This window comes from Azolla caroliniana, unplaced genomic scaffold (genome assembly GCF_043228905.1).
Source record: "Azolla caroliniana isolate FFs.n. ecotype wild unplaced genomic scaffold, voAzoCaro1.0.p SCAF_17, whole genome shotgun sequence".
In the NCBI taxonomy this organism is placed as follows: Eukaryota; Viridiplantae; Streptophyta; class Polypodiopsida; order Salviniales; family Salviniaceae; genus Azolla; species Azolla caroliniana.
In genome coordinates, this window is record NW_028230452.1 from 13,299,422 (window position 1) to 13,322,535 (window position 23,114).

The 23,114-nt window shown below is 40.3% G+C and overlaps 1 protein-coding gene across 2 annotated transcripts; it reads left to right on the forward strand.

The window, feature by feature from the left end:
* The first annotated feature begins 18,537 nt into the window (after positions 1-18,537).
* Positions 18,538-22,885, forward strand: LOC147853190 (plant cysteine oxidase 4-like). Of its 2 annotated transcripts, none has more exons than XM_087333144.1 (5): positions 18,538-18,971; positions 21,455-21,606; positions 21,696-21,849; positions 21,940-22,146; positions 22,297-22,885. In XM_087333144.1, the coding sequence occupies exons 1-5, from the start codon at positions 18,737-18,739 to the stop codon at positions 22,419-22,421; spliced, it is 873 nt and encodes a 290-aa protein (XP_087189270.1). In that variant the 5' UTR covers positions 18,538-18,736; the 3' UTR covers positions 22,422-22,885. The 2 variants fall into 2 exon arrangements, with proteins under 2 accessions (XP_087189270.1, XP_087189271.1); XM_087333145.1 differs by having other exon boundaries at positions 18,540-18,971; positions 21,943-22,146.
* Positions 22,886-23,114: the final 229 nt, after the last annotated feature.

Genomic DNA, 23,114 nt, shown 5'->3' on the forward strand with positions numbered 1-23,114 from the left:
TAAATCCTTCTGGTCCAAAACCCCAGCGGTTCCGCCTCACGATCCGCGCGTAGTGACGGATCTTCACGACAACGCTCTAATAGAAATCTACATGTTCCCCCCTTTTCTCACTTTTAAAAAGTGAGTATATATGTAAAAACTAAGGCAAGGTAACAATAGGAAGAGTGAGAGAAGGATTGATTATGAAAGGGAATAGAAGAGATAGTAGTGGATAGAGCGAGCAAGCCAGCAAGAGTGACGATGGAAGGAAATTGGCGATATAGCAATAGCAATAAAGAGAGAGAGAGAGAGAGAGAGAGAGAGAGAACACAATGTACAGAAAACAAGAAAATTGTATATTGACAAGAATAAGACAACCAACAGTTACAAAGAGGAAGAGAAAGGTGGTTATGTAGTCACATTCTCTCTATACAACCACCACTTACTAAAGAGAGGTGGAGACTTAACTACACTAAATATGTGTCATAGAATTTCGGCTTTGAGTTGGCTCCAGCTTCGACTTTGGATGGCCGGCTCACTCTTGTGTTCGCTTTGGTTCGTTCAACGTCATGTTGGATGGATCCTTATACACACTCCCCCTCAAGCTCGGCTGGTCGGTGATCGAGAGACCGAGGTTTGTTGTGAACTGCCGTAGTTTGTCGTCTCCCAGGGCCTTCATGAAGATGTCAACCATTTGCAGATTCATGTTGATGTGTTGCAGGTCGACATCTCTGGCCAGGACATGTTCTCGAATGAAATGATAGTGCACCTCAACATGCTTAGTCCGAGCGTGGAAAATTGGGTTTTAAGCCAGATGAATGTTGCTCATGTTGTCGCAATACACAAGAATTGGATCCTTGATGGGAACACCCAAATCCTGCAAGATTCATTTTAGCCAAACAACATTGCATGCGGCGACGACCGCGCCCCTGTATTCAGCTTTTGTGCTCGACAATGCGATTGTCGGCTGCTTCTTACTGCTCCATGATATGGCTCCGCTATTGAGGGAGAAGACAAATCCAGATGTTGATCATCTATCGACTTTGTAGTTGGCCCAATCGGCATTGGTGTAACCTTCGAGTCAAATCGGTGAGACCGATTTGTAGAGGATGTCGTAATCCATGGTCCCACTCACATACCTTAGTACTCGCTTAGCACAGTTGAGATGAATGTCACGCGGAGTCTGCATGAACTGGTTAAGGAGTCCGACCGAGTAACTGAGATCGGGTCGGGTGACAGTGAGATAGATTAGGCTTCCAACTAGCTGACGATAGAAAGTCGGCTCACACTCTTTTGTGCCAGACTTGGCATCTAGCTTTAGGTTCCGATCGAGAGGGGTAGAGACAAACTTACACTCAGTCATCCTAAAGTTGTTAAGAAGATTGAGAATATAGTGTCGTTGGGAGATCATGATGCCGTTAGGAGTTCGAATTACTTCTATCCCTAAAAAGTAATGGAGCTCCTTCATGTCTTTCATTTCGAATCGGCCGGAGAGTAGCTTTTTGGTATGTTCAATATCACAAATGTGCTCTCCTCCAATGACCAAGTCGTCCACAAAAATTATAATTAATAGTTGTCCTTTGGAGTTGCTCCGGATGAACATAGAATTGTTGAACTTGGACATTTTGAAGCTAATTTGGTGAAGATAGTGGGTTATCTTCGAATGCCATGTTGTCGGTGTCTGCTTGAGGCCGTAGAGAGGCTTCTTGAGTCGGCAAAAAACAGTTGAATCCATACCCGACATGAATCTGGATGGTTGTACCATGTACACCTCCTCTTCTAACTCACATTGGAGAAAGGCATTCTTCACGTCCATTTGGTGGAGGTGCCACCCTTTTGCTATTGTAAACGTGATCATGGTTCGAATGGTAGTCATCTTTGCCACTGGGCCAAAGGTCTCTTCATAGTTGTTGAGATATCAAGCTCAACTAGTTTAATCTAGTTAGTCAACACATGTAACTTAGTAGTTACCTAGATCGAATCTAGTTAATGTGTTGACCTTAAGCCTTTAAATAGGACCTTGTACTTAAGTGGGATATTCTAGATCCTCCACTCCTTAGTACATTTAATGTAGGACTTACACATAAGTACCTATGTTCTACCCACACATGTGCACCTTTGCACATGGGTTGTATATACACCTCATTGTGGGTATTTTTGTAGTTGATGACACTTTTCAATATAGTCAATCATCCCCCATTTATCTTTGTGTTCAAGTGTAACTTCCTCTCTCTCTCTCTTCCTCTCACACACTCTCACCCGCATATCATACTAATCTTCCGCTGCTTAACGTAACCATATAATTAGTCTCTAATTAACCCTAGTTAATTACCTAATTACTTAACATGGTATCAGAGCGCGTGGTTTAGGAAATCCACTAAGCCCATCGCTTATTCGTGATTGTGTGTTCGAGATGCCGACGACAAATCCCGGCTATTCGCTATCCGCTACCGTAATGCCGCTACGAAGGACGTGTATGCGACCAAGAGAAGAAAAACAAAACGGAAGACACAACAATCAACATGAACAAACAAATGGGAAGCTCGCTCCCTAGCGAAAAGCTAGACCGAAGCAACTATTCATCTTGGGAGTACAAGATGAATCAATACCTTGTCGGCCAAGGGTATTGGAGCTACATAAACGACGCACAAGAAAACAAACCCGAAACCACGCACGCCAACTACCCAACATGGGAGCAAGGCGCGAGTCGGGTAATGTATTGCTTGGAAACATGTGTAAATGACCACATGCTTAGCCACATTCGTGACGCCAAGACGCCCAAAGATGCGTGGGAAAATCTCAAGAAGATTTTCACCGCGGACACATCCGCGCGCAAGCTTCAACTCTGGCAAGAGTTGAACAACATACGACAAAAAGAAATGTCCGTGACGGACTACACCGCCAAGATCAAGAGCATTTGCGACTCTCTTGGCTCCATCAACGTCAACATCGATGAGGACGAGATGGTGCAAGTATGCTTGGGCGGCCTCGCATAACAATTCAACCCGTTGAGAACGGCAATCTTGGCGAGAGATACCCCTCCCTCGTTCTTCAACCTCTAATCAATGCTATTGGTCGAAGAAAACCACGTTCAACCAAAGACCAACACATCGGAAGGACAAATGCTCTTCTCCGATACGGATGGTGCCCATAGACGAGGTCGACGCGGAAGAGGTCAATTCGATCTATCCCACGAAGGGAATTCACAATTTCGACAAGGAAACGGAAGCCATTGAGGAACCTTCACAAGAAGGGGGAGCTTCCATGCCGAACAAGGTCGGCGAACGACGCCACCTATGTGCAACTATTGCGGCAAAATCGGCCATCGCGAAGAGGAGTGCCGAAAAAGACGAAGCGAGTCGGCCTCAACAAGCCGGCAACTCACAAATTACGCCGCGAACGCGGAATACGTGGACTACGGCGGACTCTTCGTGATGAGGCATAGAGCGAACTCTATGATGGCCTCCGATCCCGCAAACTCCGCAAGCACCTCCAACTCCGAACACACGTGGTTCGTAGACTCCGGCGCCTCGCACCACATGACGTCGCACCAAGAGTGGTTTCACGACTTGCGAACGCCGGATCGACCCGGCTACATAGAGACCGGAGACGACACTCTACATCCCATTCGGCACATCGGCGATGTCCCATTCGGGAAAGAAGGCGAGCAAACTTGCATCAAGAATGTCTTGCACATGCCCACAATAACAAAGAATTTGGTCTCGGTCGGCCAAATCGTGGAGCAAGGCATGCAAGTCCACTTCAACAATGAAGGTTGCTTCATCGAGAAAGACGGCCAACTCATAGCCAAGGGACGGAGAGACGGTCACTTGTTCATCCTCGACTCAAACGAGGTAAAATCGACCATGTACGCCAAAGGTCTCAAAGACCGAGACAAACATCGAGTTGTGGTACAAGCGAATCGGCCACGTAAACCTCCAACGGCTTCGCGGAATGCAATCAAAGGGAGTCGTAATCGGACTTCCGGCCTTCGAATCGAAACGAGTCGACAGAGTGTGCGAAGCATGCCAACTCGGCAAACAACATCGACTCCCATTCCCGAAGGAGAGCTCCGCGAGCAAAGGCCTCCTCAACGTCATACACTCGGATGTATGGGGACCGGCTCAAACGCCGACGCTCGGCGGATGCCGCTACTACGTCACCTTCATCGACGACCACTCGCGCTACGCGTGGATATACCCGATGAAGAAGAAGAGCGAAGTGCTCTCCCACTTTCAAAGGCTCAAAAGCCAAGTGGAGAAAGAAACCGGTCGGCACATTCGATGCCTACGATCGGACGGAGGAAAGGAGTACTTCTCCAACGAGTTCACCTCCTACCTCCAAGGTGAAGGCATTCGTAGAGAATTCTCATGCCGACACACTCCCCAACAAAACGGAGTAGCCGAGAGAAAGAATCGGCAAATACTCGAGGTAGCACGCGCCATGATGCGTGAGAAGCACATGCCGAACTTCTATTGGGCGGAAACGGCATCCACGGCCGTCTATCTCATGAATCGATGCACCACAAATAGCGTGCACGAGCTTACTCCATACGAGATCTTCGTTGGAAGAAAGCCCATCCTCTCACACCTCAAGGTGTTCGGAAGCATTGCGAATGTACGCATCCCAAACGAAAGTCGAGAGAAGCCCGACGCGAAGTCGGAGGAATGTATCCTCATAGGATACTTGTCCACGAAAAAGGCGTACAAATGCTTCAACCCTTCAACCCGAGCGGTGCGGATAAGTCGCGACGTCGTTTTCGACGAATCGGCATCTTGGTATAAGCCCGATGCGACTCCATCCGACCCGATCGAGGAAGCGTTGAACGCCAACTCGGACGACGAAACTCGGCCAAGTCCTCCACCGACGGACAATCCAAGCTCTACCGAGCTAATTGGCCCACAAGAGCCTCCACGCAATGAAAACACGTCGCGGCCAAGTCCGACATCGGACAAAGGCAAAGGTAAGATGCCCGAATACGAAGTCGAGGTCCACCCCGACGACCGTGATTCGGATGATTCGGCTCGCTCATTAGACAGTGAGTTCGGTGTACCCATCATGAGGACACCCGGAGTAAAGAAGGCGCTCACATCGACAAATGAGAAACTCCGCCGCTCATTACGAGCGAAAACCCAAGTCACTCGTTACACCTACAACGAGTATATGGCCCATCACTATGCCCTCGCGATGAAGGTAGTGGCCAAACAAGAGCCCGAGGATCCAAGCCTTCGTCACAGGCTTGAGGGGGAGAACAACGCCGCGCAACAAAGCCGCGGAGAGCCGCACAACAAAGCCGCAAATACACGAAGAAAGCCGTGCAACACCGCGAAGAAAGTTGCAAGCCGCACCGATGCCGACGAAGCCGAAGGAAGCTAAACCGGACCTTGGACGCCTCACACTTGAGCTTGAGGGGGCGTGTTGAGATATCAAGCTCAACTAGTTTAATCTAGTTAGTCAACACATGTAACTTAGTAGTTACCTAGATCGAATCTAGTTAATGTGTTGACCTTAAGCCTTTAAATAGGACCTTGTACTTAAGTGGGATATTCTAGATCCTCCACTCCTTAGTACATTTAATGTAGGACTTACACATAAGTACCTATGTTCTACCCACACATGTGCACCTTTGCACATGGGTTGTATATATACCTCATTGTGGGTATTTTTGTAGTTGATGACACTTTTCAATATAGTCAATCATCCCCCATTTATCTTTGTGTTCAAGTGTAACTTCCTCTCACACACTCTCACCCACATATCATACTAATCTTCCGCTGCTTAACGTAACCATATAATTAGTCTCTAATTAACCCTAGTTAATTACATAATTACTTAACAATAGTCGACCCCGTGTGTTTGTGCATACCCTTTTGCCACAAGTTGGGCCTTATATCGATTGATGGTGCCGTTGGCATTGTGCTTCACCTTGAATATCCACTGGCATCCAATTTCCGTTTGATGGGGTGAAGAGGGGACAAGATCCCATGTCTCATTTTTGGAGAGTGCTTGCATCTCCTCATTCATCACTCTGACCCATCATGGGTCCTTCGCGGCTTCGGAAAATGTTTTTAACTCTCGGATTGTTGCCACCTTCATCATGAATGCATAATGATATGCCATGTAGTCATTATAACCGAATCCGTTGACTACGTTCTTCTCTCGGGTGGACTAACGTGTCCATCTTCAATAAGAAGGGATAATTCTCCTTTCCTAATATTAGCATCTACCGTGGATAAGAAACAACCAAGTGTTAGCCAAATTTGAGATATGCTATAGTCACCTACATGTCCATTTTATGATTGTACAGAAGGCCTTGAGCAGGTCATTCTCAATGAAGGATATGGGTTCGGCAAGGCAGATCCTAGGGATGCACATTGTCCGGGATCGGACAAAGAGACTATTGTGGTTATGACAAGAAAAGTACGTGACAAAAGTGCTCCAGAGATTCAACATGCAAAATGTGAAACCAGTCGGTTCGACAGTACTGACAAACAGCAAGTTGTCTGGGAGATAAAGTTCGAAGATGAAGGCGGAAAGGCTGAGATGACAAAGATTCCCTATGTCTCAGCCATCGGAGGCCTTATGTATGCGATGGTTTGCACCAAACTGGACATCGGATATGTTGTTGGAGATGTCAGCCAATTCATGAGCAATCCTGGCAAAGAGCACTAGGCAACGGTCAAGTGGATACTTCGGTACTTGAAAGGCACCTCAAGCACGTGCCTCCGATTCGGTTCAGGTAACCCCTTATTGGAAGGCTTTACCGACTCGGACATGTCAGTTGATGTAGATACCAGCCAATCCACGTCCGGGTATGTAATGACTAATGCAGGGGGAGTTGTCTTGTGGCAGTCGAGGCTGCAAAAGGCCGTGGCGCTGTTGACCACAGAAGCCGAGTATATGGCTACAATAGAAGCTGGCAAGGAGATAACTTGGATGAAGGAGTTCATCGAAGGGTTGGAGATTCGGCAAGAAGAATTCTGACTCTACCACGATAACCAAAGTGTCATCCATCTTGCGAAGAATGTTGCCTACCACTCGAAGATTAAGCACATCCAACGAAGATACCATTGTCTTAGAGAGAGGGTAGAAGAAAATGACTTTGTTCTAGTGAAGGTGCACATAGTAGAGAACGGGTCAGACATGTTGACGAAGGTGTTGTCGGAAGATAGACTGGACGCGTTTCGAAGTCGGGTTGGGTTGATGCAACACCCCATGCTGGAGTGAAGGGGGAGTTTGTTGGGAAACAAGATCCCTCTAGATGGGAAGGAGATCACGAGCCGGATCAATAGGATCCTAAGGAAAAGAGAGACCGGGTTCGGATCTGGATTGGTAACCAGGATAGTGTCCGAATCGACATCCAAAAAAGGATACATATGTAAATATGTTTCGGTTGCGCCTACTTGGGCCAGATTTGTGAATACACCCAAAGTTATATAAGTATAAATATAACTAGGGCAAAACTATGTAGTTGTAGTTCGTAAGTGTAGAGTGTTCTTGACTGTGTAACAGTTAGATAGCGTGAGAGATAGAAAGAAAGAAGAAAGATATATTAATGTCTTCTAAGGCCAAAATTGACCCATGAGACAGTTGGTTTACAACAAAACGGGTATTTATCCAATCATCAGAACTAAAAATAAAATAAAATAAAAATAGAACTTAAGCTAAGAGAGTTCTAGTAGTTTACAAAACGTGGTATATTCGATAAAGGAAGTGCCTTTGCACTAAGCCTAATTTCATTTCCACCCAAGCCTCTCGAAAAGAAGTGGGAGGTCAAAGGGTTTTGGTGTGGGTGTGACCCATGGTCCCAGTGTAGAGAGTGCCCCAACCATGGCTTCTAGGCGGTGTAGCTCACGTTCCCTTATTTTCTTTATTGCTTCTACACCACATCGAGTTGCTTTGAAACTCGGCATCCGAGGTCGTTTGGTTCTTCTTTGGTTTTCTGCTTCATCAAGGAAAAGGCTGAGTGGTGCAGGTGTGTCAAAATTCGTTGTCTCCCCCTATTCTTGAAAAACTTCATTTGTTACATGTTGGTGAATATTAGCAACATTATTGTCAACGTTATTGTCAACATTTTGTAACTTATTCTCTCTGTGTTGTTTTAGCTCTGGGATGTATCTGCCTAATTTCTTTATATCTAGAGTATCTAATAGTTTGGGGAGGGTGGGAGAGGAACCAAGTATGTCTTGGTATTTTGCCCTTATCTCAGTGTAGGTTGGACACTTGCATGTAAAGTGGTACTCATCCTTTATCTCTATGTGGCATAACCTACATATCCTTTCCTCCTAGGGATTCCATTAGTACGACCATTCTCAATTTCAAGTTGGTGAGATGATAATCTAAGTTGTCCAATGGCAACCCTTAGTGCATGTGGTAAGAATACATCTAGATATTTTGGCCCCGTAATAAAACCTAACTTAGAGAAGTGCATGGATTGTTCCTTATAGTACAACATTTTAGATGGGAGTGGCTCTAGTGGGGTGATCCATTTATACCGAGTGTAAATTTGCGATATTTCTTGGCGTATTACTTTATTGCGGTTAACAATCGGCAACGGTTCAGTTTGGTTTGAGAGGGTCCAAACCGAACCGTTTAAATTTTTTGAAACCTGAACCAAACCGAAATGAACCACGAAACCGTTAAACCGAACTGTTAAATTTTTTCAAACTGTTAAACCATTAAACCGTAAAAACCGCGGTTTTGTGGTTCGGTTTTGGTTTTTCAACATAGGTCAAATTTTTAATTTTTGAAATTTTTGAAATTTTTGAAGATGTTTCTAAAATGTGAGAATAAGGTCTCAAAATGAAAAGATTGTTTAAAAACAATTTTGTAAATTTATTTTTATTTTATTTTTTTAAAAACTGTTAAACCGTTTAACCGTTTAAACCGCGGTTTTTTACTGTTGAAACTGAACCGAACCGTTGAAACCGTTAAGTCGTTAAACCGCAGTTTAGCGGTTCGGTTCGATTCAAACCGAACCATTGCCGATTGTCAATTGCGGTCCTCATGAGAGATTAAAGTGTTATCAATCGCGTGGTTGTACCCAAGGGGAGGTAGGTTATTAATGTCTAAACCATTCGCAAGAAGCCAACTCACTATCATGCCATACCATGAGCTAGTATAATTAGACTCATACAGTGATCGAGAAGCCTTAAAGGCTTGATGAGATATTCTATCATGTGGTTGGCTATGTATCTTGTGAATAAAGACTACAAGTTGAAAAAGGGCATCTACTAACGTCGGGGGTAAAGTGAACTCAGCCCTAATAATGTCATGTGGTACTGTCGATTTGCTTCGGAGTTGGCGTGATAACATCATCACCAATGGTCTCTCTAATTGCGTCCACATGAAAGATGGTAGTCTTGGAGCCCAAACCACTTATGCATACATGAGGGAGGGGGTCACTAATGAGTCAAAGAGCCACCCTTTAGTCTGTGGCTCTTGAAAGTATGCTTCATGGCATTGTCTCTCTAGGAGTGAGAGGGATGCATGTCCTCTCGTAAGTCTATCCTTCACTGCCTGTCGAAAATTTACTTGAGCAGGCACTGAAAGTGACTCTAAGATAGACATATGATCCAACCACCTCAATTGGGCTATGGGAGATAGTTAGGTGACACTTAGCTCTAACTTGGGCCGATGCGTGGAAGATAAGGACTTTAGTTTTCCCTTGGTTCACTATCAATCCTCGTGCGCAAAAGTCATCTAAGGCATTAAGGTGCCTTTGTAGGTCGTGTTCGGATTCAGAGAGCAAAACTATGTCATCTGCATAAAGCAAGATATGAAACTGCGTATCCCCAAGGACTACTCCGTTGCCTCCCTTACGAGCAATAAAATCTGTGATCTCATCAATGTAGATCCCAAAAAGAGTCAATGATAGGGGGCAACTTTGGTTTACACCAATAGTGCATTGTGCTAGTGAAACAATTGGATAGACCAAATGGGCATAAGACACACCCAGACACTTGTTCATATAGTGCGTAGATGGCCCAAACCATGTCATCTGGTATCCTCAAGCTTTTAAGCCTATCAAACAACCGCTATCTAGGGACCATGTCAAAGACTTTGTGGAAGTCCACAAAAGAGCAATATAATTTCTTCTTGCGAGCCTTAGTCTGGTCAATTAAGCATCTAAGTGTGAAGATATGATCAATAGTGGAAAAGGCTCGCCTAAAGCTAGCCTGTTCTGGTGCGTGAAGATTTAGGGTCTCCATATAATCGCTAAGCTTTGCCTCCATTACTGCACCATATAATTTAGCAAGGGTATGACCTACCATAATGGTCCTATATGTATTTGGGTCCATGGGGTTCCCCCCTTCATGTTTGGGGGTCACTGTGTTCATAGTCCATTGTGGTGGAAAACCCTCAGTGAGGGCACACTTGAAGATTAGAATTAGAAATGTAGCTAGACACTCTCGCACATTTATGATGTGTTCTGCTCGCAATTCTGTGTGTTCCATGGAGTCCTTCCTATGTTGTAATTTCTTTATGACCTTCGCGACCCTAGAGGTCGTGAAAAGTGTCCCCATGGTAGGTCGGGGTGTAGAAGGCACTAGAATGGGTGGTTGGTTTGGGATTTGGTAAAGTCTCTCTGTATATGTGTGCCAAGTTTCGATTGTTACATCTCTGTTGTAGCCTCCATCAGACGAAGAAGACGAGCTCGAGGTTGTTGCATGCGAATCTCATTGTATTCCTCTCATATCAAAGTGAAACAGTTCAAACTTCGGGAACTCCCGTGGTTTTTCCCTATTAGGGTTTCCACGTTAAAATACCTTGTCTTTGTATTTGTGTTTCTTATGTTTTCTATCGGTTTAAATGTTTGCACCTCTCATACATGAATCTAGAACCGGTTGTGGCCGGCATCGATCTCTACAAAAAATGTGAAGATGGCTTCCAATATCCTTACCCTAAAAGGACAACCTTCAATATACTAATATCATGTAATAAATTCCTAATATACACATATATATGTTTATGACATTTATACGATTAGACGTGTATATATATAAGAATCATCAACAAAACATAAACCAACAAATGATGTAATCGAGAAACATAATCGAGGCATATAGCCTCTACACACACAACATAAAAAAAATAAGATGAAAGTAATATGGAATCGAGGTATTGACCTCTTACGCATATGACACAAATTGCATATCAAATACATGGCAATTGAGGTATTGACCTCATAAGCATACATAACATATGTACGTCTACATAATACGCAATTGAGGTATTGACCTCTAACGCATATTACACAAATTGCATATCAAATATATGGCAATTGAGGTATTGACCTCATACGCATACGTAGCATATGTACGTTTTATACAACCAAACTATTACCACTACAACATAATTGAATGGTTGAACGTATTACATATCGACTTAAACATGATTGGGAAGAAAAAGAATAGAAAAAAAGAAAAGGAAGGAAGTACCAAAGTTCCTTTGTTGATGCGTTTTTAGATCAAGCTCGAAAGAACATCGATCAATCAAAATCCAAAACAAATCACAACAAAAAAAACATTAAAAAAATGCTCGGATACCAAATGTTAGAGCTTAATCCTAATGTAGCAGGAAATAAGGAAATATGAGATAAGTAGATAGAGGAAGAGAGAAAGAAGGGTGTCGATCCACCCGACCATCCCGAGCGAAGGGATCGAGACGGACTTGAGCCTTGATCGGCGTCCCACACCACCGCCATGGCATTGAGTCGTACCTGGTACTAGCGTGCTTGCTACAAGAGTTCGTTCACCACACGATCACAGTCTTGGCATAGTCAAATGATGTGACTAATGAGGATAGTTAGGGCTCATATTTATAGCCAAACCTAAGGCCCCTAGGCAAGTTCACACTTGGCCCTTGTGGGTTGTCTCAATTCCTAGGATTAAAAGTAATCCTCCCTTCTTTACACTCTCAATTAACCCTCACACTTTATCGTCATGTAAAGAATACTACGATACAACTTACCATGGGATCATTTATGGCTATGCTCGTAATAGTATCTATGGGTTGAACCTGTGCATTAACTCATTTTCTACTACAAATTTCTTGGTTTTTCCAATTAATCTTTGGATTATGCATCTCAAATTAGGGCAAACCAAGGACAACCGAATGTTCGAGACTATTACACATGCTAATTCTTCTAAGACCGCTCAAACTAGTTCAGACACTTCCACTATATTGCCCGAAGCAATAGCTTGTCTATCTATAGCTAGTAATAAAGCTAGACAAGGAAGCTTTTCTAAAGTTATTTTGTGTGTCAAAGCAAAATCTCGATCCTTGAATCAAGAGTTGGCACCAATATCTAAGGCAGTAGGAAAATGTATGGTGGTACCACTTAATGTATTCACTAGGGCTAGGGTTGAGAAAACACTACTAATTTGCTTGGATAAAATGAAACCATTACTCGGAATTGGTTAAAACGATCTCTAATTGTCTCACCAAATGGCCCCAATTTTGGTTGGACTCACACCACATGGCTAGTGACGAAGGCAATAATGTCCAAAAATGTTGGTGCATTGATGGAGAATGCCAAGAGAAAAGTATGAGCTCTCCAATATTTTGTTCCTCTCACTAACAAAAATCTACCCATTTTCTCACTTTTGAAAGTGAGTATACATATGAAAATACATATAAGTGTGAGCCTTTTCATACAATATTTAATAATAACATTTGGGTATCTATGACCCATCAACACACCTAAATAGTGTAGCTAGAAATACTAACAATTTGTGCCATGATCCACACCTAAATAGTGTGGCTAGAGGTGGGAAGAGGAATTGTAAAGAATATATTCAAGGAGGAATTGTAAAGAACATATTTGAATCAGAATTGCCTTCCTTTTGCAAAAAGAATTTCTACTAATGTATTAAACATGCATGTACACTTGAATATGGATGTTGTTATTATCCTCGTCAAGTCGAGGCAATGATGTGTATTTAGAGAGGGGGGGCTGGTTTTAGTTTGGTTCAATTTCTTTCTGTTGAAACCAAATTGAATTGAACTGAACCATTTATAGAAAACAAAAATCAAACCATTTTTGGGGGGAATGGAATCTGACTATCATTTGTAGTCATATTTCTGAACTCAAAAAAAAACTATGAAAATACAAAAAAAACTGTGAATTTACCAATTCCCTAAAAATATTTATTAAAGCATTAAATTAATAAAGTATTAAGGAAATAAAAAAAGTTAATTAATAAACCATTAAATCAATAAACCCAAGTTTTAGAACCAAACCCAACCATTTAATTATATTGGAACCAATAAACTTGAAAATAATTAGGTACTTAACTAAGGGTTAATTAGTATCAAGTAATTAATCACATATGCGATTAAGCAACGGAAGACTATGTGACATACGAATGTGTGTATGTGTGTATGTGTGTGCGCGCGCGTGAGAGAGTGAGAGAGACAAACACAATGGGGGATCATTAACACAAATTGTGGCTAGAAGACCTTTTTCACTATTAATAAGCATCATCAACAAAAATACTCACAATGAGGTATAAATACATCTCATGTGCAAAGGTGCACATGTGTGAGAAGAATATAGGTACAAGGGTGTAAGTCCTACATTAAATGTACATACTTGGTAGTGGGGGATCTAGAAAATACCTCACTTAAGTACAAGGAACAAAATTCTATTTAAGCCTTTATAGTCAACACTCTAACTAGAATCTATATGTAACTACTAAGCTACATGGTTGGCTAAATGATTAAACTTAGTTGATTTTGATATCTCAACAAAATTGTTAAACATGGCTTAACGGTTTGGTTTGAGCCGAAACCAAGCCCATAGCTAGGGTTAATTGCAAGTAGCATACCTATTAAAAACCATATTCCACATTTAGAATACGTTTTAGAATACTCTAAACTTTAAAGTATTCTACACATATTCTACATTTTAGAGTTCCCATTTTTCAAAATTTCTCATATTCAATGTATTCTAAAAATTTGACATATTCAATGTTTAAAACTTTTAAATTTTATGGTTTTTCAAAAAAGCTTTAGATTTTAAGAAGTATTGAGCGTATTTTACAAGTATTCTAAATATTTTATGTATTTTATATGTAAAATACGTATTCTATGTATTTTTCAAAAAAATATTAGAATACTTAGCATCATAGTATGAACCATACGTACCATTTTTTCGTGCATTCGTGTTCGAGAATGATTCAATCATTCGAGAATGATAAGCACCCTCGAAGAATGATAAATACCATACTTTTGGATAAATGATTTACTATAAGGTAAATATTTTTTCACGGTAAAAAAATTTTAAAAATTGCAAAAAAAACACATTACGTTTTTAATAACAATATGCTTTTTTTCATAAATCTATTTATTGTAATTTTTGTGCATATAAATTTTGTACTACATAGCTTTGTGTGTGTGTATAGACATTACACGAATTACTTCAAAATGATAGAAATTATAGACAAATTAAAGCAATTACAAGCTTTATAGAATAATTTCATTACAGAAATTTCATTATAGAACTTTAAACCCTATTATTAACCCTAAATATACCTAAATCTCATTGGTATGCAGATCGTTCGAGGCTAGGTGGGAGAGGAGAGGAGAGCGTAACGTTACGTTGATGTGCAGAGGAAAAGGGGGAAAAGGGGGGGAAAGAGAGAAAAAAGAAAAAAAAAAAAGGAAAAAAAAAACACACGAATATTTATTTTTTTTCCAAAAAAAGATACTACATTAGTATTAGAAAACCGCCATAAGGCTAAACATACAAGCTATACCGATCCCCTATATTTTTCTAAAGTCTAACCATTGGCTTGAATAAACACTTTGGTGTTGAGTAGAACCACTCCACCTTACCAAAATACCAAAACACACGAATATTTGAATATCATTCGTGTTCGTTTTCCAACGTATGAAAATGAATGATATGGCAGACGATCACGAATTTTACGTACTATGCTTAGCATACATATTTGATGCGTATTGTATGTTAAGTATTCTACATCAATGGTTGGGAGGATGGATAGATTTTCGTTGTATACTTGCTTAATAATAAAGTTTTTAAGTTCCATTGGCACAAATTGCATTATTGATTGTACCACTCATAATTTTATTTGTAGATAGCACACCGTAACAACATGGAGTGTAACGTTCATTATGGAAAAAGAGATAGAGTCATAAATTGAATAGTGGTTATAAAATATTTGGGATGGAAGTACATGATTAAGGAAACCCTTTTACATAGGGTGTCAAGCTTAGGAAGAGAGAAGAGGTAATATTGAGACAGTGGTAGAGGGGAATCCTTCACTTTCAGCATGGTGAGACTACAAATGATGATGGCAACATTCCCTTCCGGTCATCATAGGCCTCCTACCACTCATCGTGATTCATTGACAAAGCCTAGGCATTTTGATTACCCAAGCATGTAAACCCAAAAATGAGCTATAATATTTTGGAGCTTTCCAAAATATCATAGAGATATGTTGCCTCCTTCAACATTGCTTTTCCTCTTTTAACATGCACCATCTCTTCTACGTTTGAGCATATATGTGATTTATCTTTGCATGGGTGCTAGATTTTGGCAAAATGTACATCATTGAGTCCCAATTTATCACATACTTCCTTGCCATCTCTCGTTCATTGTATATCATTGTTCCTTGTCTGCCACCTTTAGTTTATATCAAATTATTGATCTTGTTATTGCAATGCTTAGCTCTTACCAATGGAACTATATTCACATTCTCATATTTTCCCTCAATTGTTAGTTCGACTCAAATCTCAACCTAATGTGAAACTGAACATTTGAGCTTCTTTGTCGCTTCTCACATGCCACAACATGACATCGACAATGATGGTGACCATATAGAATGATTCAAACGTATTACGCAAGTTGAGGAACCACTCCCAGTTGGAACAAGAGTTATTGCTATTGGCCTAGAATTAGACAATCAAGAAAAAGTTTGGTTTTGCACACTTTATGATGAAATCCAGAATGACATAATTTATGTCAAAGAATAAACATTGACCAACTTTGCGAGAACGAAAATTAAGTTGAATCCCATAAACCTATTCTTCTCTCTAGACAAGAGGCAAACTAGACATTTGGGAACTCTATCCATTAGATTAAAAGACTAGACAACATTTGTGGCACCAACGACAAGATGACAGATGAAAAACACATGAATCAATTAATTCACAAGTTGAATGACCCCATCCTGAAAAACTTCCCGATCATTTTCCAATGCCAAAACCTCAAGCATCCTTGCATGATATTATGAGGTTCTATGATTCAATGACGACTTTGTAAAAACCCACCAAAAGGGCCATAAATCTTGGGGCCATTGAGTTAAAGGAGCCTAAATTTATTTATCTACCCTCCTCTATTCTATAGTCATTCTAGTTTAGACCATGTTTTGCTTCACCCAATATTGGCAATAGAGAGGCATGATAAATTCTTGAAAGAACCTTTACTTTTTTGCTTGGGAAACCATGAACTTGAGCTCGGGGTCGAAAATAATCTCACAACCCCCCGTGACCATTCACCATACCACAAAACTAGAGTGAGCCTCTGGATACATTGTCCAAGAGAATATATATTGCCATACATGCAATGCCCATCCATGGGCATAAATGTCCATTATTACATCAATGCATGACATAAATATACAATTTGTGCAAGGTGTTTGTGATGCTTAGCCTCAAGAATTTTTCATGGCCCGCAATGGGATATTCAAACAAAAGTCATAAGTCGAACATTTGTGATGCACACATTTCGAGCTGTTATGCTACCCCAAAAATTGCCATTACCTAGGATTATGGCATGAGTCCCCGAACCCTAAACCTATGACAAAGAGGATAGTATTTAGAATGACAAAGTTTTCTCACATTATTCAAAAATAGATGGCGATAATTGTCCTCTATATGTGTTGAGAAGTGACACTCATGACCAAAGAGGAGGACCATGACATCCTCAACAGGTCTAAAGTAAAATGTGGCTTTGCTATAACATATCTTATAACCTAAGGTGGTATACCTGCTCCATTAGTGCACCCAAGATTGTGTAGTACCCATTAAGTTTTTTTTTTCTTGGGGGGTGGGGGGATGGAGTTAATTAAGTATCCACTGGACATCTCACATCTTATGCTTTGGCTAGTGGGTATAGTCAAGATTCCTAATAGAAGAAGGGCAATAGTGAGAGATACAACACTGTAAATGCGTTAGAAAGTAATTACTTATAAACCTTTATACCCTTCAATATTTAAAAAGGATAGAGTTGTAATTAAGTTAAATGATGGAGGAAGTGTAAAAGTGAAACTATGAACTTTGAAGTGTAAAAGTGAAACTATGAACCTTTTACAAAGGTTATTTTTCAATTAAACATACTCCCTAGAACTAAAGCTCGAGTCATTATGTCTCTCCTTAAATCACTTTCTCCACCTTGAGCCCTATGCCTAAAGCTTGTATCTAATTAAGTGGACTAGTAAAAGCTAAATTGTGTTGGCGATTTCTCGTTCTTTCATTCTTTCATCAAGTGCTTGGAAATATGGTAAAGTGTCTTCATGATTAAGCGATATTTCGTCCCTAGCTAAGGACTATTTTGGCGTAGCTATAATATGAGCAAGCAATGGCCCTATTGCCCCATTGAGGCAATGGTTAGTGATGCACCAATACAAAAAATGCGTTTCCAAGAGTGGGGTGGCAGAAAATCAACATAACATTGATTTGTCAAACCTAGGTTCGCCCCGAGCCTAGGTGCTAGTCATGACCTTCCCACACTTTCCTCTCATACCTTCCCCTAAGGCCCTACACACATACACTCCTATGGCGAAGAAATTTTATGTTCGAAGCCTCATAAACAATGAAACTATCCTTATTCCCCATAAAATCCTAAAGTCTTCTTCCTATTAGGTGGATTAGGGAGAACAACAGGCAACATGGTACATGGGAGCATCATGTCCCAATACACACGAGATCATCCCAACCTCGTGCAAATGTAGTGAGGGGTAATCATGCAAAAGCTAACAAAGATACATACATACACATATAAATACGTACATATAAATACGAGATGTACATATAACATACATATGTAGATACTAATGGGTTGTGGTTTTTTTGTTTGTTTGGACTCTGGAGTGGCCGCTGGTTTTGGCAAAAGAAGAAGAAGAAGAAGAAGAAGAAGTATAGAGGTTTCTGGTGGGCGCACGCTGATTTTTGTTTGGCCAACTCATAAGAAACTGGCACGTGCCGGACACCCGCTTCGCACGTGCCTCTCATTGATTCATGAGTTTCACTACAATATATTATGTATTTTGTTCCTTTTTTTTGGTTAACTTCTTTTTACATATGTAGTAGAGTAGAAAGAACCATATACATACATAAAGTTCCTTTTCATGAATTACGTTATTTTTGTTCTTATTAATTAACTAATTAATTAATTACATACTTATTTTCGGCCTCTTTGTCTTTTCTCTTCAAAATTTTCGTCGTCCTTTCTTCTTCCTTTCTGCTGCCGCAGCTGCCGTCGTCATTCAACACACCGAACCCTAATTTCCTTGGATCAGCCCTTTTCCTCTTCATCATCGGACGAAAACCCTAGCCTCACGTCTCTGCTTCGGAGAACCCTAAATTTCCCTTTTCCCCATCGTGCAACTTTAATTCTCGCAGTTCCTGCCATCGCAGAAACCCTAACCCCCTAACCCCCCGCTAAAATCCATCTAATTAGAAGGAAAAACTTGCAGATTCTTGCCCTACCACCCGGTCTTTCCTGATCATGTGCGGTAAGGAGAAACTGATGCAGAACGCACAGTCTGCTACCTTTACTATTCCAACTGCCATGGCTTCTTCTTCTTCTCTGGAATCTGAATATCAGACGAATCCATTGGATGATGAAAAGCCTGAGTGTAGCAATGCGATCCAGTGTCTTTACAACGCTTGTAAATCAACCTTCACACAGGTTAAAGGCTCTTTCTCAGCAGAAGGTCTCGACATGGTTCGATCTCTTCTAGGTATGGAGAGATTCTCGTGTTTAATGTCGTTGCTTCGTAATGCTGGAAAAATGCTTTTTTTACTTTGATTTCTGAAGCGTTTGCTCGACGTATTTAATCCATCCATCGATGTAAATTCTTTATCAAATGATCTTCACCTCATCCGTGCAGATTTAAACTTGAAAGGCATGTCTAGTATCTTCTTCTTTCAACAAGAACGACAAGTACTGGTTTTGTGCGTAAAAACCAAAGGCTACTTGTTTTTGTTGATATTTTGAACCGTTAGAAATATTTAGAATATGATTAACTGCTATACATATGAACCTGTGTTCTGTATATAGTAGAAGTTGGTCCAGAATGGAACCGTGTTTACCTTGTCATGATCATGATATTATTAGTGCTTGGAGTCCGAGATAAAAGGAAAAGATTGCATTGTTTCCTTATCAAATATGACAAACATATGAAACTCTAAAGTTTATTTCTGGAAGATGCAACCGAACTTGGAGGAAACAGACGGCGTCCATCTCAGGAGCTACTACAAAGACCTCACCTCAATTGGTCGATTTCTCTATTGTTACGAAAAAAAATGGTGAGATCACAGCTCTGGAAGTAAATCCTCATTAGGTATCGGCTTTACGTAATGGTTGGATCAGTAAAGGCAATAGTTTTAAGCACATTATGGTCCCCCATCGTTCCTTTCGAAGAAGCTTCCTAAAGGTGCATTGCAGAAGACAGACTAGTCCAAAATACATCACAAAACTTGCATTTATGGAAGAGTTTCACTGGTGCATCGATAAAAGAAGAAGAAGATCAGGTGTATTGATTTGTGATGAAGACATGGCAATGGCATTGCTAACTTGTCTTCTTGACTCCAATAGCAATGCGCAAGAGTCTGTGGCTTGTGAAGATGGAATATTGAGAAGATAAAATGTAATTAGTGCATCCTTTGCAAGCTTACCTGTTTTGAATGAAGCAAGAGAAGTGTATAGTACATTTGGCAACCTTGTGATGGAAGCAAGAGAAGGAGAGCCTAGCTTTGTCAAAAGGTTGAACATGTGTCTTGGCTTTGTTCTCTTCCAAGGAGAAGATAGATTCATCTCAAAAGAGTAACGGAAAGCCTGTCAAGTGTAAGGAAGATAAATAATGGAGCTCAAAAGGAGCAAGAGATTTCACTGTTTCAATTCTTGAAGTTCAACATTTTGTTGCTGATACCATTCAGACACATGATATGAGGCAGAAAGGTTTTCTTGAGAACAAAGGTAGAATAAGATCAACTCACTCAATCAGTATGGTTGCTGGAAGGACCAATGGGTTGAAGAAGAGTCATACATGGCCTAAATGGCATTTGAAGAGAAAGATGGTAGATAGGTTCTATATTCAACGGTGAGATACAAATGACGGTGGATAGATCCAGATTTTGTGTGCATTCCTGGATATGGAAGTCGAACATTTTGTAGCTGGAACACGTTAGGTTTACAAGCTGGAGGTTTTCATGAAGATAGTTAAAAGACATCCAGGAATTTGAGAACGTTCTTACATTGCACATCTTCATCGAAACTTTAGTGGAGAAGTAGTTTAAGTGGAGGATTGGTTTATCCATCAACCCTAGTGATTCATCAAGCAAGGAAGCAAGGTGTGTGGGTCAAATAGAACAGTAATTTAAGTGGAGCCATAATTTATGTATTAACCCTAGTGATTCATGGATCTTCTGTTTCATTCGAGGATGATTCAAAGCTCTCCATCTTTGAATACTTTTTGTTATTATGCGATGATAACATCATGAAAGAGGATAATTAGAGAAAGGAGTAGAGAAAATGATGGCGAATTTAAGGAGTTGACAGCAGTTAATTTGGAAAGAAGACCTTCCAAATCCCAATTGATTGTGGGTTTTCAAATTAGGCATTGTAGAGAGACTTGGAATCCATTACACTTATAGTTGTTTAGATCATTGGTATCCAGAGGGAATGTGTGGCGAACTTTTTTTTGCACCTTTGTTGTGAGGCTAATTTCGTTATTTTTCCACTCATGATTAATTGAGGACATTGTAGACATAGACTTGGATACTATGGAGTCCAAGGTAAATATGTAGTGAACTTATTTGCAAAAATAAATTGGGGCTAATGTCTTTAGTTTTACATTCCTTTTGATTTATTTCTTTGGTTTTGCACTCCTTATGTTTCATCAAAGATATTTAATTTGTCCACTTTAGGGGGAATACCTATTAATTCGTAACTATTTTTTGCAGCATAAGACTGAGGTTAAACTCCAATTCTGGATTCATAGCCTTGTTCATGCGATTACTCTACACATTTGCATATTTTTTTGTATGTGAATGTGTTTCGCTCTGTAAATAATTGTTTGAAAATGCACAGAAAGGGAGAGTGTATCTTTACAATTTTCACTATCTGAGATCTCTATTGAAAGCTGTATGCAGCATTAACATTAGCTTTTCTTCGAGTTTTATGAATTTCATGATCTTTAATTTCTGATATTGGTACATGTAGACAACATCAAACCATCGGATATTGGATTAAATGAAGCCTTGATCACGGAGCGATTTGAGAATGCGCAGTTTTTGAATAGAATAGGAGGTCAACAGGGCAAAGCAAATCCACCAATCTCCTACATTCAAATATTTGAGTGTGAATATTTCTTGGTAAGGATTCAAATATTCAATGTTTTCGGCAAAAAAGTTGTGTTAAAATTTTAGAATGGTTAGTGTTAATTTTAATCTTTGTAATGTAGATAGGAGTATTTTGCTTACCTCCCACTGCAGTGATACCACTACATAATCACCCAGGTATGACTGTGTTAAGTAAACTCTTGTACGGGTCAATGCATGTCAAGGCTTATGACTGGTCTGAACATCCGACTTTATCTCGACCGGATTCTTCACACTGTAAGTTCCATTTTTGGAATCTTCTTTTGCTTGATTAATATAATGCTCCTGACATTTTCAATCACGCTTAAGAGTCTACGTTTGACTTAGCAGCTAGATTAGCCAAGCTAGTAACAGATAAGGTGATGAAAGCCCCTTGTGGATCGACTATTCTATATCCTACAAGTGGTGGAAATATGCATTCTTTTAGAGCTGTGACGTCATGTGCAGTACTCGATATCCTAGCACCACCATATTCTGAAGAAGAAGATAGGCATTGCACATACTACAAAGCCAGTTTATGCTCTCCTCAATCAGGTAAATAGCTCTTTATTTGCCTATGTTTCATCTTGCACGAGTAAATGAAATGACAGCTTATGATGTGCTAATAATCCTCATGAATGATGAACTGCTAATCCAATCCACAGTATGGTGCATTACTTACAACTCATTTTGTAATTGCAACAGGAGCATTCACAAAGTATAAGAAAAAGAATACACGACAAGCCTATGCATGGTTGGAAGATATTGATCACCCAGTTAATTTTATTGTACAGCCAGTTTCTTATGAGGGACCAGAGATCATACAATAGTACAAAGAAAGAGTGCCTTTTGTACAAGCAGAATGTTGCTAGTGATGCTGACCTAAGAACATATGATAAATGGAGGTTTGATCCTGCAATGTGAAAAGCTTCAAAGTGGAACAGGACAGTCTTCAAAGCCATTCACATTCAAACAGTACATGTTGCCCAAACAAGCAATTTTCTGGTTGGGAACTATTGGAGCACGGAATAAAAATTATAACATGTCATAAACCTTGGACATCACTTCTAGATATAATCCCACTTTAGAGTTTGTAGTACTCTGGTTATTTGTCTCTCCACATATCAATGCTATTTCAAGATGCTCCTGTACTCCAGTATTCACATTCTCATTCCACAGAAATCAACTACTCTCTCTTTACCTTAATGAACTCATGCTAAAGTGTATGCGTTAAATGTAATGAAGAAAATGTAACCCCAAAACATGAATGGATAATGCTTGCATATTTCTTATATATTGAGATTGATGTCATGTCTAAGAAGCTTTTTTAGGCCTTAAAATTCGTCCCATTAAGAATATGTAAGATTTTTGTGTGCCACTTGAATATCAACGTATTGGATGTTTTACTGGTATTGGGTGTGAGTAGGGGAATCCTACGTGAAACAGGCATTTAAGTATTTTCAAAGTTTTGGGAGTTTTGACAATACCTTGTTCTCATATCTCACAATCTGGTTACAAGCCTC

Bases quoted from the DNA above. Each gene is read 5' to 3' on its own strand.
- LOC147853190 (XM_087333144.1), top strand. From the start codon at position 18,737: ATGTGCGGTAAGGAGAAACTGATGCAGAACGCACAGTCTGCTACCTTT. The intron at 18,972-21,454 runs GTATGGAGAGAT...TGGTACATGTAG, and splicing joins CATGGTTCGATCTCTTCTAG to ACAACATCAAACCATCGGAT. The intron at 21,607-21,695 runs GTAAGGATTCAA...TTTGTAATGTAG, and splicing joins TTGAGTGTGAATATTTCTTG to ATAGGAGTATTTTGCTTACC.